Raw genomic sequence first — 12864 nt, forward strand, 5'->3', positions numbered from 1 at the left:
TAGCAGTTGTATTCCAATCTCATCATTCAACTGAAATTGACCTCTTCAAAGTTCCCAATAATCTCTTTATTGAGGTTTTTTTTTTATTTCTTAGTCCTTGTTTTTTGATTTTTTAGCCTTTTTACATCAATTATCACTTTCTGCTCCTAGATATTCTCTTTTCTAAATTGTGATAGTTCTCTCTCTTTCTTCTCCCAGCTGATTGCTCCTTCCTTCTGTGTCTCTTTTGCTGTATCTATCCATACTGTGGATATCCTACTAACTCTCACTATTCCTCAAGGCTCTTTCTGGGCCTTCTTCCCTTCTTCTATACTGTTGTTGCTTGGCGAACCCATAAGTTTTCGTGGGTTTGAATATCTCTTTGTGGAAATTTCCAGATCTAGTGATTCTCCTGAAATCCTCCAACAACTTTTTTCCACATGTTGAACTAAGAGTCTTATTGCCCTTTCAAAGTCAATATTTGTCACCTTTCTACCCCAATTATTCTATTATTGTCAAGGATATCTTATTTCCCAGTCACATAAACTGGCAACATTGGTGTCATCTTCAATACTTTATTTGCCCTAACCCAACAATAAGTTGTCATATCTTGTCTTATCTGCCTTCACAGCATCTTTTGTAAATGTATTTTTATCTCAATTCATATAGCTATCTGGTAAAGGACATTATTACTTATCACCTGGACCATCATAATAGCTTTGTTTGTTTGTCTTCATCTAGATCCTCACCAAATCTCCTAATTGTGAAGGCAAGACTCCATAAAACAGTTAAAGCTTTTAGTTCCTTCCATGAAAATATTTGGGACTCACAAATGACTCCCTCTTTCTAGTTATCATCTCTTTGGATAATTTAAGGCAACTGGATTATGAAATAACGGGCTTGTTGAACCCCCCTAAAAAAAAGACATTTTTTCATCACAAGCACATGGACTTATGGATAAACCTCTAACTCAGTAAAAGTGTGCAAATCCATAAAGATATAGCTATTATCAAGTGAGGATATGATCTTTATACAGTGACACATATACAAGCATTCTTGCAAAAAGGATGGAGTTGTTATTGTTGGAGGTCCTTCATTTTTGAAGAAGACCAAAGACATCACCATATTCGAGTCAAATAGTAGATGATGGGTGATATTTTGGATTTTGTTTAAATTGGATTTACATGAGGGAGAGTTATGCTATATAGCTAGCCTCATTCTCTCTTCCAGAATCATTGAAGTCCAGTGGCAAGACAAAAGTCTAACCAGGATGGAATTAGATTACAGATTAACACCTAACATAGGTTCACCAAGGTCTCTAGAGACCTGAAAAGGAGAGCAGTCATCCAGTGTGGAAGGAAAGGGAAGAAGAATATGGCTTAGTGCTCCTACACCTATCAAAGATCTCAGAGCTGAAGGATGGATTAAGAGACCTGCTTCTCTTTGATTCCTTTGTACTGTTCTCTTTGTGGTCAGAACATGCATGAGTGTGTGTCTTCCCTGTGGCTCCTCAGCTCCCTTAAGAGGGTTGGAGGTAAAACTACACCTTTTGCATGCTAATATATAGAATATATGTGAGGGCCAATGTGGAGTATTATTCCTTAGTAAGGGGTAAAACAGCTCTGAACAGAGATGTTAATAGGTCCTTTCTTATTAACAACAGAATATATCTGTTCAGATGATCAGTTGCTGCCCCCTTTTGTGAGACTTAATGTTTTGTTAGGACCCAAGAGGAAGAGGAACTTATAATTATGTCCTATGTTTTAAAGAGCTAGAAAGTAACAAGTTGTCAATCAATAATTGAAATATTGCCAAGCATAGTTGACTAAGCTTTTAGTGTTACCGCCTAGGAAATGCAAATTAATTTAAATGTGAACCAGAGAAAAGCATAACATTGCTGGGTCTCAATTTCCTCATCTCTAAAATGAAGGAGCTGGACCATATAATCTGTCTATAAGGCACAGCACTAATGTTTAATGGTAATGAGAGACATATCCATTAGAGACAAAAATTATATATGGTTTAGTACACTCCAAAACCAAATGTAAATAACTTTTAGATTACCCATTATCTTGAGTTATTTTTTCCACTGTTCTATCCATCGGCAAGGAAAATTAAAAAATTGATTATGTTTGTATACATATATGTGTAAATATAATGTTTTAAAGTCATAGATTTAGATGAAGAGAATTTAAATAAATGCTATTCCTTTAGCAAAAAGAAACCAAATGAAATCAGTCAATTAAAAAGCCAAGCACAGTGCTAGGTTCTGGACATACAAAGAAAAAATCTCTGGCCTTAAGGAGCATATTTTTGTCCCAGTAAACAAGTATATACAAACTATGTAAAAGTAAATACAAGGTAATTTGAGGGTTAAGAGGAGGCATTAGTAGTTATAAAATCACTTAGGAAATGCCACTTGACCTGAGCTTTGAAGGGAACTAGGGATGTCAATTTATTTCAAAGTCTCTAACTATCTGTTCTGAACTCATTTGAACCTTTAAGTAAAGTATTGTAATATAGGAACAGAATGAGTCACCTACACTCCCACTGGGAAACTAGTGAGAGAAGGGTGTGAGAGAGCTAAAGAAATGGAGAGAGGGGAGAGTTGATCCTCCCCTCTCTTCCCCTTGGGGAAGGTAGCACAAATTGTCTTCCAGAGGGACAGAAAGTCTCTTCAGACACTGGGTTGAATATGGAGATTAAAGACTGGAGGAGAAAGTCTTAGAGAACCCTTTCTTGATCTTGCTATTGCTGAGAAGCAAGGAAACTCTCCTGTCTCTGGATTTTCCTAATCTCCCAACTGCCACCTTTCTACCTTGAGAATTGCGATATTCCCCAGACCTGGTCTGGAGCTAATTCTCCTCCTTGGGGAGAAAGATAAGATTCTCCCCAAATCTTTAGTTCCCTTCTTGATGTGATAAAACAGACAGGCCTGATCTAAAAAAGATAATACTTTATTCTTGGGGACACACAAGGCAGGAAGAATGGGGTTGTTGGGTGAGGAAAGTGAGAGATGGGAATCCCTATGACTGACAACTGACCCCTTCAAGTCCTGAGAAGTTCAGGTTATCTGCCTGACCCACCTTTAGGTCAGTTGTTGGGTATGTCCTTCCTCCCAAGTTGATCTAGCTATGAAATGAAGTCCAAAGACAATTTTGGGGATAGAGAATAATCTTCTTTAGTCGATGGTTTTCTATGAAGTCCTATTCTACTTTTTGTTTTCAGCTGGAAACAGAGAGATTCAGGGGTTCACTGGGAGGTAGTCAATGTCCAAAGGGATCCTCTTTCTCAGAGGTCCTCTCTTAGACCATTCACTCCAGGAGGGCTCACAAGAAGAAGTGATCTGGCAATTTCAACTTCCCCCTAGCTCCTCTGTTCCTTTCTGGAATTTTGAGTCTTCTTGCCCTTCCCCAGCTTGAGCTGTTCCTTTGCAATTTGAGATCTGATTTTCTCTCTCTTACAGTATTTATACCATCCTCAGAATTCAGGAAAATTCTTTTTAAGATATCATAAGAGACAGGAAAAATAGGATGGAGAGATTTGGTATTACACAAACAATATTCATTCATTAAAACATTAAATAGCTTAGCCTAAGTCCCTAAGGGCCCAAGTGACTGATGATTATTAATTAAAAGAGGGATTCTTAACATGGATATATTTCAGGGGGCTTATGAATTTAATTTTTTAACTGAATTTTGATTTTGATATTTTTTATTTTAATATTTTGATATTTTTGATATTATATTTTGATAAATGGATATCAATAAAATTGGTTTTCCTATGTGCCTATAAATTCTGTTTATGCATTAAAAAAACATTATTTGGATAAGATGTCCACAAGTTTGATCAATCTGTCAAAGGGGTCTATGACACCAAAAAAAGGTGAAGAATTCCTATATTAAATGTGGCCTATTGGCCCACCATATTCATTTCCAGTTGGACAAATGGCTAGGATTCCCTGGTTTTCATAAATGAAAATTATTGTGGATCAATGGATTTAGAACTCTAGCTATAATTCACAGTGACTCAGAGGACAACAGATGGTTACACAGGAGTTTGTGTTTATAAAGAGCATATCATAAATGTAAATTTGTATGAAGGGGAAGAGATGAGTCCAAATAGCCATTGAGGGAGATTCGTGGAGCAAGACACAGGTCCAAGGACTTCTAGGCATGGAGGAGTTTGTTAGCACATCATAGTTCCTGGGAGGTGGGGAAGAGGAGAAGAATAAATCATTATTAAGTACCTATTATGGTACTATGCTAAACACTTTTACAGATATTTCTTTGGATCTTCACAACAACCTTGTAAAGTAGGTATGGCTGTTATCTTCATTTTGCACTTGAGGAAACTGAGGCAATCTGCAGTGAAATCACTTACTAAGTTCATTCAGCTAGTAAATGTAGGAAGATGTTTTTGAATTCAAATCTTCCTGACTCCAGGTCCAGTTCTTCATCCATGATGCCACTTCACTGTCTCTATAAGTGGATTGGCATGTTTTAGGGGATTCTGCAGCCTCCAGGTTCTACCAGCTGGTATGGGAGGCTTCTATAAAGAAGCCGCTTCAGAGCCGTAGCCCCTACCAATGGTGGGACCAATTTCCAGCCATTTTCTGACACGATATTCCAATGCCCAGATGATATTTGGGGTCGGAGCATGTTTCCATTGAAAGCTGTGGCCCCAGGCAGACTGAGGAATGGAGATTTCTCAGACAGGGAACACGCCAGCTGGGTCTTAGGAATGCCATCCTAGAGCTGTAGCTTTAAATACAAATAAAGTTTGCCCTTGAAAGCCAACTACATCGGATCACTGCGCTAAAGTACTGGTCAAAAAAGAACCTCTCAGGTCTCTGCAAAGTGTCTCTGTCCAACCAGAGTCAAAGCTGCTTGTTAAAGATACTTGTTTCATTAAAAAAAATACTGCATCTACTTATAATCCTTGATAGTTTAGAAAGTATTTTTTGCTTAAATTGTTCATAGATTTGAAACAAAAAGGACTCTTCATCAGAGGTCGTAGAAAACGACCCCTTCATTTTGTAGATAAAAAACTAAGGGCACAGAGAAGGTCAGACAGGTTATAACCAGCCTTGGATGACCAGTTCTAAATCTAGTGCTCTTTCTCCGACAATAGGTGATCTATAATAATTTCACTTAACTATCACAACCATCTTATGAGGACAGCAAGAAAACTATTATTAGCCTCATTTTATAAATGTGGAAACTGAGGCTCAGAGAGATGATGATTTACCAATATCAGTAAATGATCAAGTGAAGACAGCTGGAGGTCTGACTCAGTTAAGACCAATTTTCTTTCTTCTCTATCCTTATTGTGCTTGTTCAGCTGTTTAAGTCCTGTCTGTTTCTTCATGACCACATTTGGGGTTTTCTTGGCAAAGATACTGGAGGGGGGGGGTGAGATAGGTAACTCAGTGGATTGAGACCCAGGCCTAGAGATAGGAGGTCCTGGGTTCAAATTTGACCTCAGATACGTCCTAGCTGTGTGACCCTGGGTAAGTCATTTAACCCCCATTGCCTAACCCTTCTTGCTCTACTGTCTTAGAACCACTATATAGTAATGATTCTAAAACAGAAAGTAAGAGTTTTAAAAAAGACACTGGGGTAGTGTGCCATATCCTCCTCCCTCTCATTTTTCAGATGAGGAAACTGAGGCAAACAGGGTTAAACAGCTAGCTAGTAAGTGTCTGAGCCAGATTTGAACTCAGGAAGAGGAGTCTTCCTGACTCCTGGCTTGGTGCCCTCTCCACTGTGCCATCTAGCTTCTTTATATATATATATATATATATATATATATATATATATCCTGCTGTCTCCCATTAAAAGGGGGGCTATCAATTGTTCATTTCATTCATATTAAGGTAGAAAGTGGAGGGGAGGGGAGAGGTGGAATTGGGAGTTACATTAAGGGGAAATATTTCTTTGGAAATTCTAAGATTTAACTAGATCAAAACTGTGTGGAATCTCTTAAAATAAAGTTTAGTAGGAGCTTGAAATATTTTTCTCCAAGTACGATTTTCACATACTATTCCAACTGTAATCTCCTGGACCTCTGACTATATTTTGCTGACCCTTTTTCTTGCTGACTCATGGACTTTCTCCTCCAGTCCAAATCTATATGAGTTCTCAGAAGGCTGGTATGGTAATAGAAATTCCCATACAGAAAGAAAATCTCTCTTAGGGTCATTATTATTTGGAATTGCACCATGATAGATCTTTCCTAGCTCTTATTAGAATAATTGTTTGCATTTATGAGATACTTTAAGGTTTGAAAAACCCTTTTCTCATGACAACCCTGTAAGATCAGCAACCCAAGTATTATTATCTCTGTTTTTCAAATGAGGAAAAATTTATATAGTACTTTAAATTTTGCCAAGCATTTTACAATTATTATCTAATCTAATTACTATCTCATTGCATCATCAAAACAAGCCTGGGAAATAGATGCTATCATTTCCATTTTCCAGATGAAGGAACCAAGGCAGACAGAGTTTCCATGACTTGAACAGGGTCATAGAACTAGCAAATGCCAGAACATGGATTACAAATTAAGTATTATTCTTTAAAGATTATTGTGCCAGGCTGCTGATCCACTTCAATGGAAGGATGGGATTTCATTCATGTGCAATAGAACAAAATACAATTTCTTTGCTTTCCTATCTTGTGTGATTCTTGTTTAGATCTTTGAGAAAGTCTCAAAGAAGAACCAGCCAATTATCTCAAATCACTTCTATGTTTCTTTTGATAATTTGTGGATATGCTGCAAAGTACTCAGATTGTTCATTTGTCATCCTGTAATCTTGGCCTATGAGTAGCCCACTTCCCTTTTTCTGCTCATGTATATCCTTAATGCCTTTCCTGTATTTCTCACATGATATTCGCAACATTTTACTTAGACACATCATTTAGTTTCATTTGGATCACCTAAACATTTGAATTTTCCTCATGATGATTTTTCATAGTGATTACAAGAATTTCTGAGAATATATCAGCATTAAAAAAGTGAAATTTGGGAGGTAGTTGGCATCTGGAATCATTGAAAGCATTGTGCAAATTCCCAAATGCATTCTAGTATGATCTTTTCTTATTATAAGGCAGCTTGATAGTGCACTAGATACAGTGCTGGACTTGATGTCAGGAAGACATGCATAAAATCCAGACACCATATTAAGTGTTTGACCCTAAACAGATCACTTAACTTCCACCTCAGTTTCTTCACCTGTAAAATGGGGATAATAACAAGCACTTGCCTCCCAAGCTTGTTGCAAAAATCAAATGAGCCATTTATAGAATGCTTTGCAAAACTTACCACATACTATAAATGCTAGTTATCATCATCATCATCATCATCATCATCAACAATATATTTTGGGCTACCTGCATTGAAAATAGATAGTACATGTTAAATAAATGTAGTCATTCACTAGTCAGTTGGTTCTTTATGTAAGTACATGTCATAATTTGGATTTTTGCATAATATCTATTTTTTCAATCTCTTCATATCCTCCAAGCATCAATGATTACCTTTCTTTTCTGAAGAGTTGATAGCTAAGGCAATCTACTTTGATTGGAAAGAATTTCCTGGAGGAAGTACTTTGTGGTTTGTTCCAATTAGCGCAGTACTGTTTACAGAAAAGAATATTGGAAAGACCCCTTCTTCAGTACAGAATCGTTCCCCCCCCCTCCTTGTTTGGGCTTTGCATGGGACACCTGCCATGACATTACCAAAGACCTTATCTAAGCATCTGTCACTTAGCACTAAAACCACTTATCTATAAACAAAGCAGTCTCTTGGGATGTGTCTGTCATAGAGTCTTACATTGGTTTTAACACATGAATATGAGGGAATTTGTCTAAGTAGTACCTTTTGGACTTCCATTACATCCAGTGACGACAAATGCTTTTTTTGATTTAGATAAGTAATAGGCAAGATGAGACATTACCATCTTTCTATTTATTAGTCAGTTCTGTGATTAGGGTAATACTGTTTGATGTAAAAAACAATCTCTTGCAGATTTCTTCTTCCCTTCTCCTGTTTTCATCAGAGATTTTCTTCCTGCATGCATAGAACATTATCACAGTTTTTATGAAAATAAGAAATTTGACAAATGGATCAGTTGTTGCTGGTGTGTTCTTGTTCTGAATATTTTTAAAAAACAAAAGTATTGCCATTAGGCTTTCTCATTCTTTTTGAATCCTCATGTTTCTGTGGTTTCTTGAAAAATTGCCCCTTTATACTTTTAAAGTCATGCTGCCTTGGTGAAAGGAAGATAATTTCTGGTCAAGATTACTGCCTGAATGGGAAGCAGACTATTCAATTTCCATATACTCTAGTAAAACCCTGAAGTTCATGCCAGATTGAATAATCATCAAGAGATCTAATGATATATTATAATAACTGAGTCCTATCAAGCCAAAATTGCACAAAAGTCATCCAGAAACCCAGGAAAGGGGACCACACCAGTGCAGGTAGCCTCCAAGATAGACTAGGGGTGGGGAACATGTACAATTCAATAGCTATGTCTGGAGTTAGCAAGCGCAAAGGACAACCTGAGAAAGCCCCAGGTTGGAAAACATTGAAAGTTGCAGAGAGCAGTAATAGACCAAATACAGTTCGATGCCACCATACAGGAGAACAACTTATATGCTAGTAACTACATTTTAAAGAGAAACAACTTTGAAAGACATAACAAATTCTAATCAATATTGTATTGACCTACTTACTGTAATTCCAGAGGATCAATGTTAGTTTACAGAATGAGAACTAATTTTTGGAAGTAGCCAATGTAGGAATTTTCTGAGCTTGACTATGTATATTGATTACAATGTCTTTGCTTATTTTCTGTTTTCTGTATTTTGTTATGTTCTGGATTTAACTTTATTCTTTCTAATAACAAAAATCTTTTTTTTTTTCTTTCCCTTCCAAATCCCATTGAGAATAAAAGAAAAATAAACAAAGGCTATTATTATAGTTTAAGTAAAATATGATAAGGATGGAAGTAGTATGTTGGAAGAGAAAAAGATATAAGAGAGAGATGTCATGGAGATAGAATGACCAGAATTTGACAAAAGATTAAATATGGTGAATTAAATAGCAGTGAGGAGTCAAACTGAGTAACAGTAGAATAGTGATTCCATTAATTCATTTTTAAGTGGCCTGTTTCCTTACATTGTCTTGAGGATTATAAGACAATATAATTAAGCAAACCATGATATGATATTTCTTATTGCCTACTACTCTTTTTGAATTTCTCTCTCCAAGGAGAACTCATAAGACATCCTACCATGGAGTTTCAACTTAAGTGTTCTAAATAAATTTGTAGTAAAAGGGTTAATGGAGTTCATTTTCTCCTATAGCATGTCACCTTCTGGGTAACAAATATAACATGTGAGGACTGACAGGTGGATGAACCCTTATAGACAATAAAAGAACTGTATTTTGCTTAGCACCCTCTGTCTCCTTTTCTATAACTACTATTATTTAAGCAGACAGGTTGTAAATAACAGGACTTCTAGAAGGCTGGCTTATGCATTTTTCTATTTTAGAGATGCTCCTCCCATCACTAACTTTTTGTTGATGAGCCTTCTAAGAGTTAGCTAATCTGGTTTTCAAAAAGAAAATATGGGAATAATTCAATGTTTATAGAGTCATTTCAGTTGAATTTCATTATTTTGTTCAATCATGCTTTGCTTTTTTATTTATCTCACAGAAAATATTTAATTTCTGTGGAAAGAACTCTCTGCTGGGAACCTGATTTTTCTCTATTGCCTTTCACTTTACTAATTGCTTAATAATTAAACCATGTGAGTGGGTTGAAGTTTCTTTGAGTGCTATTCAGTCTATGAATTCTGTGAATTTTAATAGTATTTTCTAGAAAAAATCCAAATAACTTATGTCATTCAACATTAAAAAATATTTTCTGAGGACATACTATATGAAAAGAACCATAATATAGGAAACCTAAATCAATATTAACTAAAAAAGATTCATCACAGTTCTTGCCTTTAAGGAAATTATTATAATAGAGTTTTCATATCATATCACATCCTTATTTGGGTATGTCAATTCAAAACTAATAGATCAATTTGATAAACTATGTGCATATTAAAAGCACCCTTTTCCAAACATTAACTGTTTACTGTTTAATTGAAATATTTTTTCTATCTATATTTCACTACAACCTGACCATTTTTCCTGTGAAGCCAAGTCATCCGATAGTAACTATTCCTGAAAATGAAGCCCTCGATTCGAAAGAGGTATGTATGGTTAAGATATATTTGCAAGCAAAACTGAGGAAGTGATTCGTTTTGATATAAACTTATAGAAACAAACCACTACTATAACTTAATAAATTATAATTTCTCCCTACCTTCTCAGGTTATATCTCTAAAGGATCTTTTGATTGCCAAAAATCAATGTAAATCAATAAACAGTTATTAAACACCTGTGTCAGGGACCATGGCAAGCACTGGGGATATTGAACAAAAATGGATAATACTTGCCCTCAACAAATGTACTATCTTAAGAGGAAGACAACACACAATAGAAGGCAGGAACACAAGTAAATGAGATTGAATAGGGAAGGTGGTGGGAGGCACCAAGGGGCACCTGGGATGGGCACATTTTGTTCTTTGGATTTGAAACCAGGCAGGGCAGCAGCTGCAAGGTAGAATGATTTGAGAGTTCAATTTCAAGCTTCTATAAAGGAAGTCACTGGGGAGAGTATGATCGTCTACTCTCCAGCTCTCCAAACTGAGAGAAGAGGCTGATGGAAGTGGAGTCAATCAAGGCTTGAGTTAGCAGCATGGTGGTGAATTAGAATGATGAGTTTGGGAGCAAATAGGTGGCTCCATGAATAGAGATCTGAGCCTAGAGATGGGAGGTCATGGGTTCAGATGTGGCCTCAGACACTTTCTAGCTGTGTGACTCTGGGCAAGTGACCTGATCCAATTGCCTACTCCTTACCACACACAGTATTGATTCTTAGTCAGAAGGTAAGGGTTATTAGGAAGGAAGGAAGGAAGGAAGGAAGGAAGGAAGGAAGGAAGGAAGGAAGGAAGGAAGGAAGGAAGGAAGGAAGGAAGGAAGAAAGGAAGGGAGGAAGGAAGGAAGAAAGGAAGGAAGGAAGGAAGGAAGGAAGGAAGAAAGGAAGGGAAGGAAGGAAGAAAGGAAGGAAGAAAGAAAGGAAGGAAGGAAGGAAGGAAGGAAGGAAGGAAGGAAGTACTTAGAGGCTATGTGATCCTCAGCAAGTCATATAACATCTCAGGATTTTAATTATCTGCAAAATGAAGTGGATTCAATGGTCTCAAATGCCACTTCCAGCTCTGAATTCAGTGCAGACAGCTTCCTCCAATGCTAGTGTCTCCTCTTTCCGTTGTACCACCCTGCTACTGAAGGATGGCTAGTGTCCTCTTCCTTACACCCTGGCTAGATGACTCAAAATGACTACTCATCATAGAGAGCTCTCAAAGGAAGAAAAAAGAGCTTCCTATTAATAGGAACATTTTCAAGTTGTTCTCTCCATAGAAATGTGTGTGTGTGTGTGTGTGTGTGTGTATGTGTGGCACACAACACACTCACACACATATCTGTTTATGAATGTGTAAGCTTACCCATGTGCATGCCTATCCATGTTTATTTATGGACTTCTTCATAAATAAAACAGACTTTTGGGGTGGAAGGGGAGAGCTAAGAAATCAGGCACGAGGCTGATCTCCAAAGACCAAAGGACCCATCATTCTTTTCTTATTTGTTCCTTCCTCGTCCTCCTCAAATCAAACTATCCCAATGATACCCTTATATCTCCCAGTTTCTCACCCAAGCATTCTGACTTAAGATGCCCACATAAGTGTGGTACATGGGAAATAGTATTGAATTTGGAGTCAGAGGATCAAGGACTGAGTCTGAGTTCTGCTCCTCATTTCTTCTGTGATTTCTGATGGAGTCACTTAACCTCTACATGGCGCCACTTCATCTGTAAAATGGGAGGTGGACAAGATGAACTCAAAGGTCCCTTAGAGGTCTGCATTTTGTTACCCAACAGAGAACTCACAGGCACCATGGAAGGGAAGCAAAGACTAAAAGCAGTGTTAAGAGCAGCCTGGGGTGGGGGGTGGGATGGGAGGGTTCCCTCTTTCTAGCTATAAGTGAGATTAGGCTGCTAAAATGAGTAAGACAGAGATTTATCCTGTACTGCCATAGAAACCCAGGGGAGCATAAAGGAATTTAAGTTGGGGGTGTAGGGAGACCAGGCGAGCAAACACCAATATAACTCCTGATCTGGGAAAAATGAAGACTACCACAAACCAAACTATATTTTGACCTTTCAAATGTATGATAGACAAGAAAGCATAATTGGAAAGGGAAAAGATAACTGAACAGTGAGTTAGGAGAACATAGGATGTTCCTGTTGTATTATATTTGATTTCTCCATTACTTCAGCAAAGTTGTGAACCCTGCAGTAGACTTATATAACTTTGGTGGTATTTAGCCAGATTGTAATATTTATGCTTACATTCTCTCTAAGCCCCCTTCCTTGTTACTTATTTACACATCAAACCTCAGAAAAGGTAAAACATCTGTCTTATAATGAAATTCAATTTTTAGAGCTGGATTGTTTGATGCACACGTTTTTCCTCTAACAAGCCTGTTACCAACAAAGCATTTCATACTCTTGTAATTTGGTCTTATGACTTTTTTTCGGGTTTTCCTTTGCATTTTTAAAGATAGCCATCTGTCTGGCCTTCAAGCCTCATATTGCCTTTTTTGGGTGCCCAACTCATTAGACGTAGGGAAAAAGTAGGAGAAAAATCAAATCAGGTGTTCAGTTCCATCTGTCCAATGTCACAATTATATATGAATAGATAA

General features: G+C 37.1%; 1 protein-coding gene across 20 annotated transcripts in view; it reads left to right on the forward strand.

The window, feature by feature from the left end:
- MLIP (muscular LMNA interacting protein) overlaps nt 1–12864 on the forward strand; it is a 394551-nt gene that overhangs the window by 362716 nt on the left and 18971 nt on the right. For 18 of the 20 annotated variants that reach the window (XM_056818416.1, XM_056818418.1, XM_056818420.1 and 15 more), the window contains one exon: nt 10200–10253. The exons of the other annotated variants lie outside the window; for them this stretch is intronic. In XM_056818416.1, the coding sequence (XP_056674394.1) occupies nt 10200–10253 (54 nt within the window). The remainder of the gene's footprint in view (nt 1–10199; nt 10254–12864) is intronic. 20 annotated transcript variants of the gene reach the window in all.

The sequence above is a fragment of the Monodelphis domestica genome, chromosome 2 (assembly GCF_027887165.1).
Source record: "Monodelphis domestica isolate mMonDom1 chromosome 2, mMonDom1.pri, whole genome shotgun sequence".
Classification (NCBI taxonomy): Eukaryota; Metazoa; Chordata; class Mammalia; order Didelphimorphia; family Didelphidae; genus Monodelphis; species Monodelphis domestica.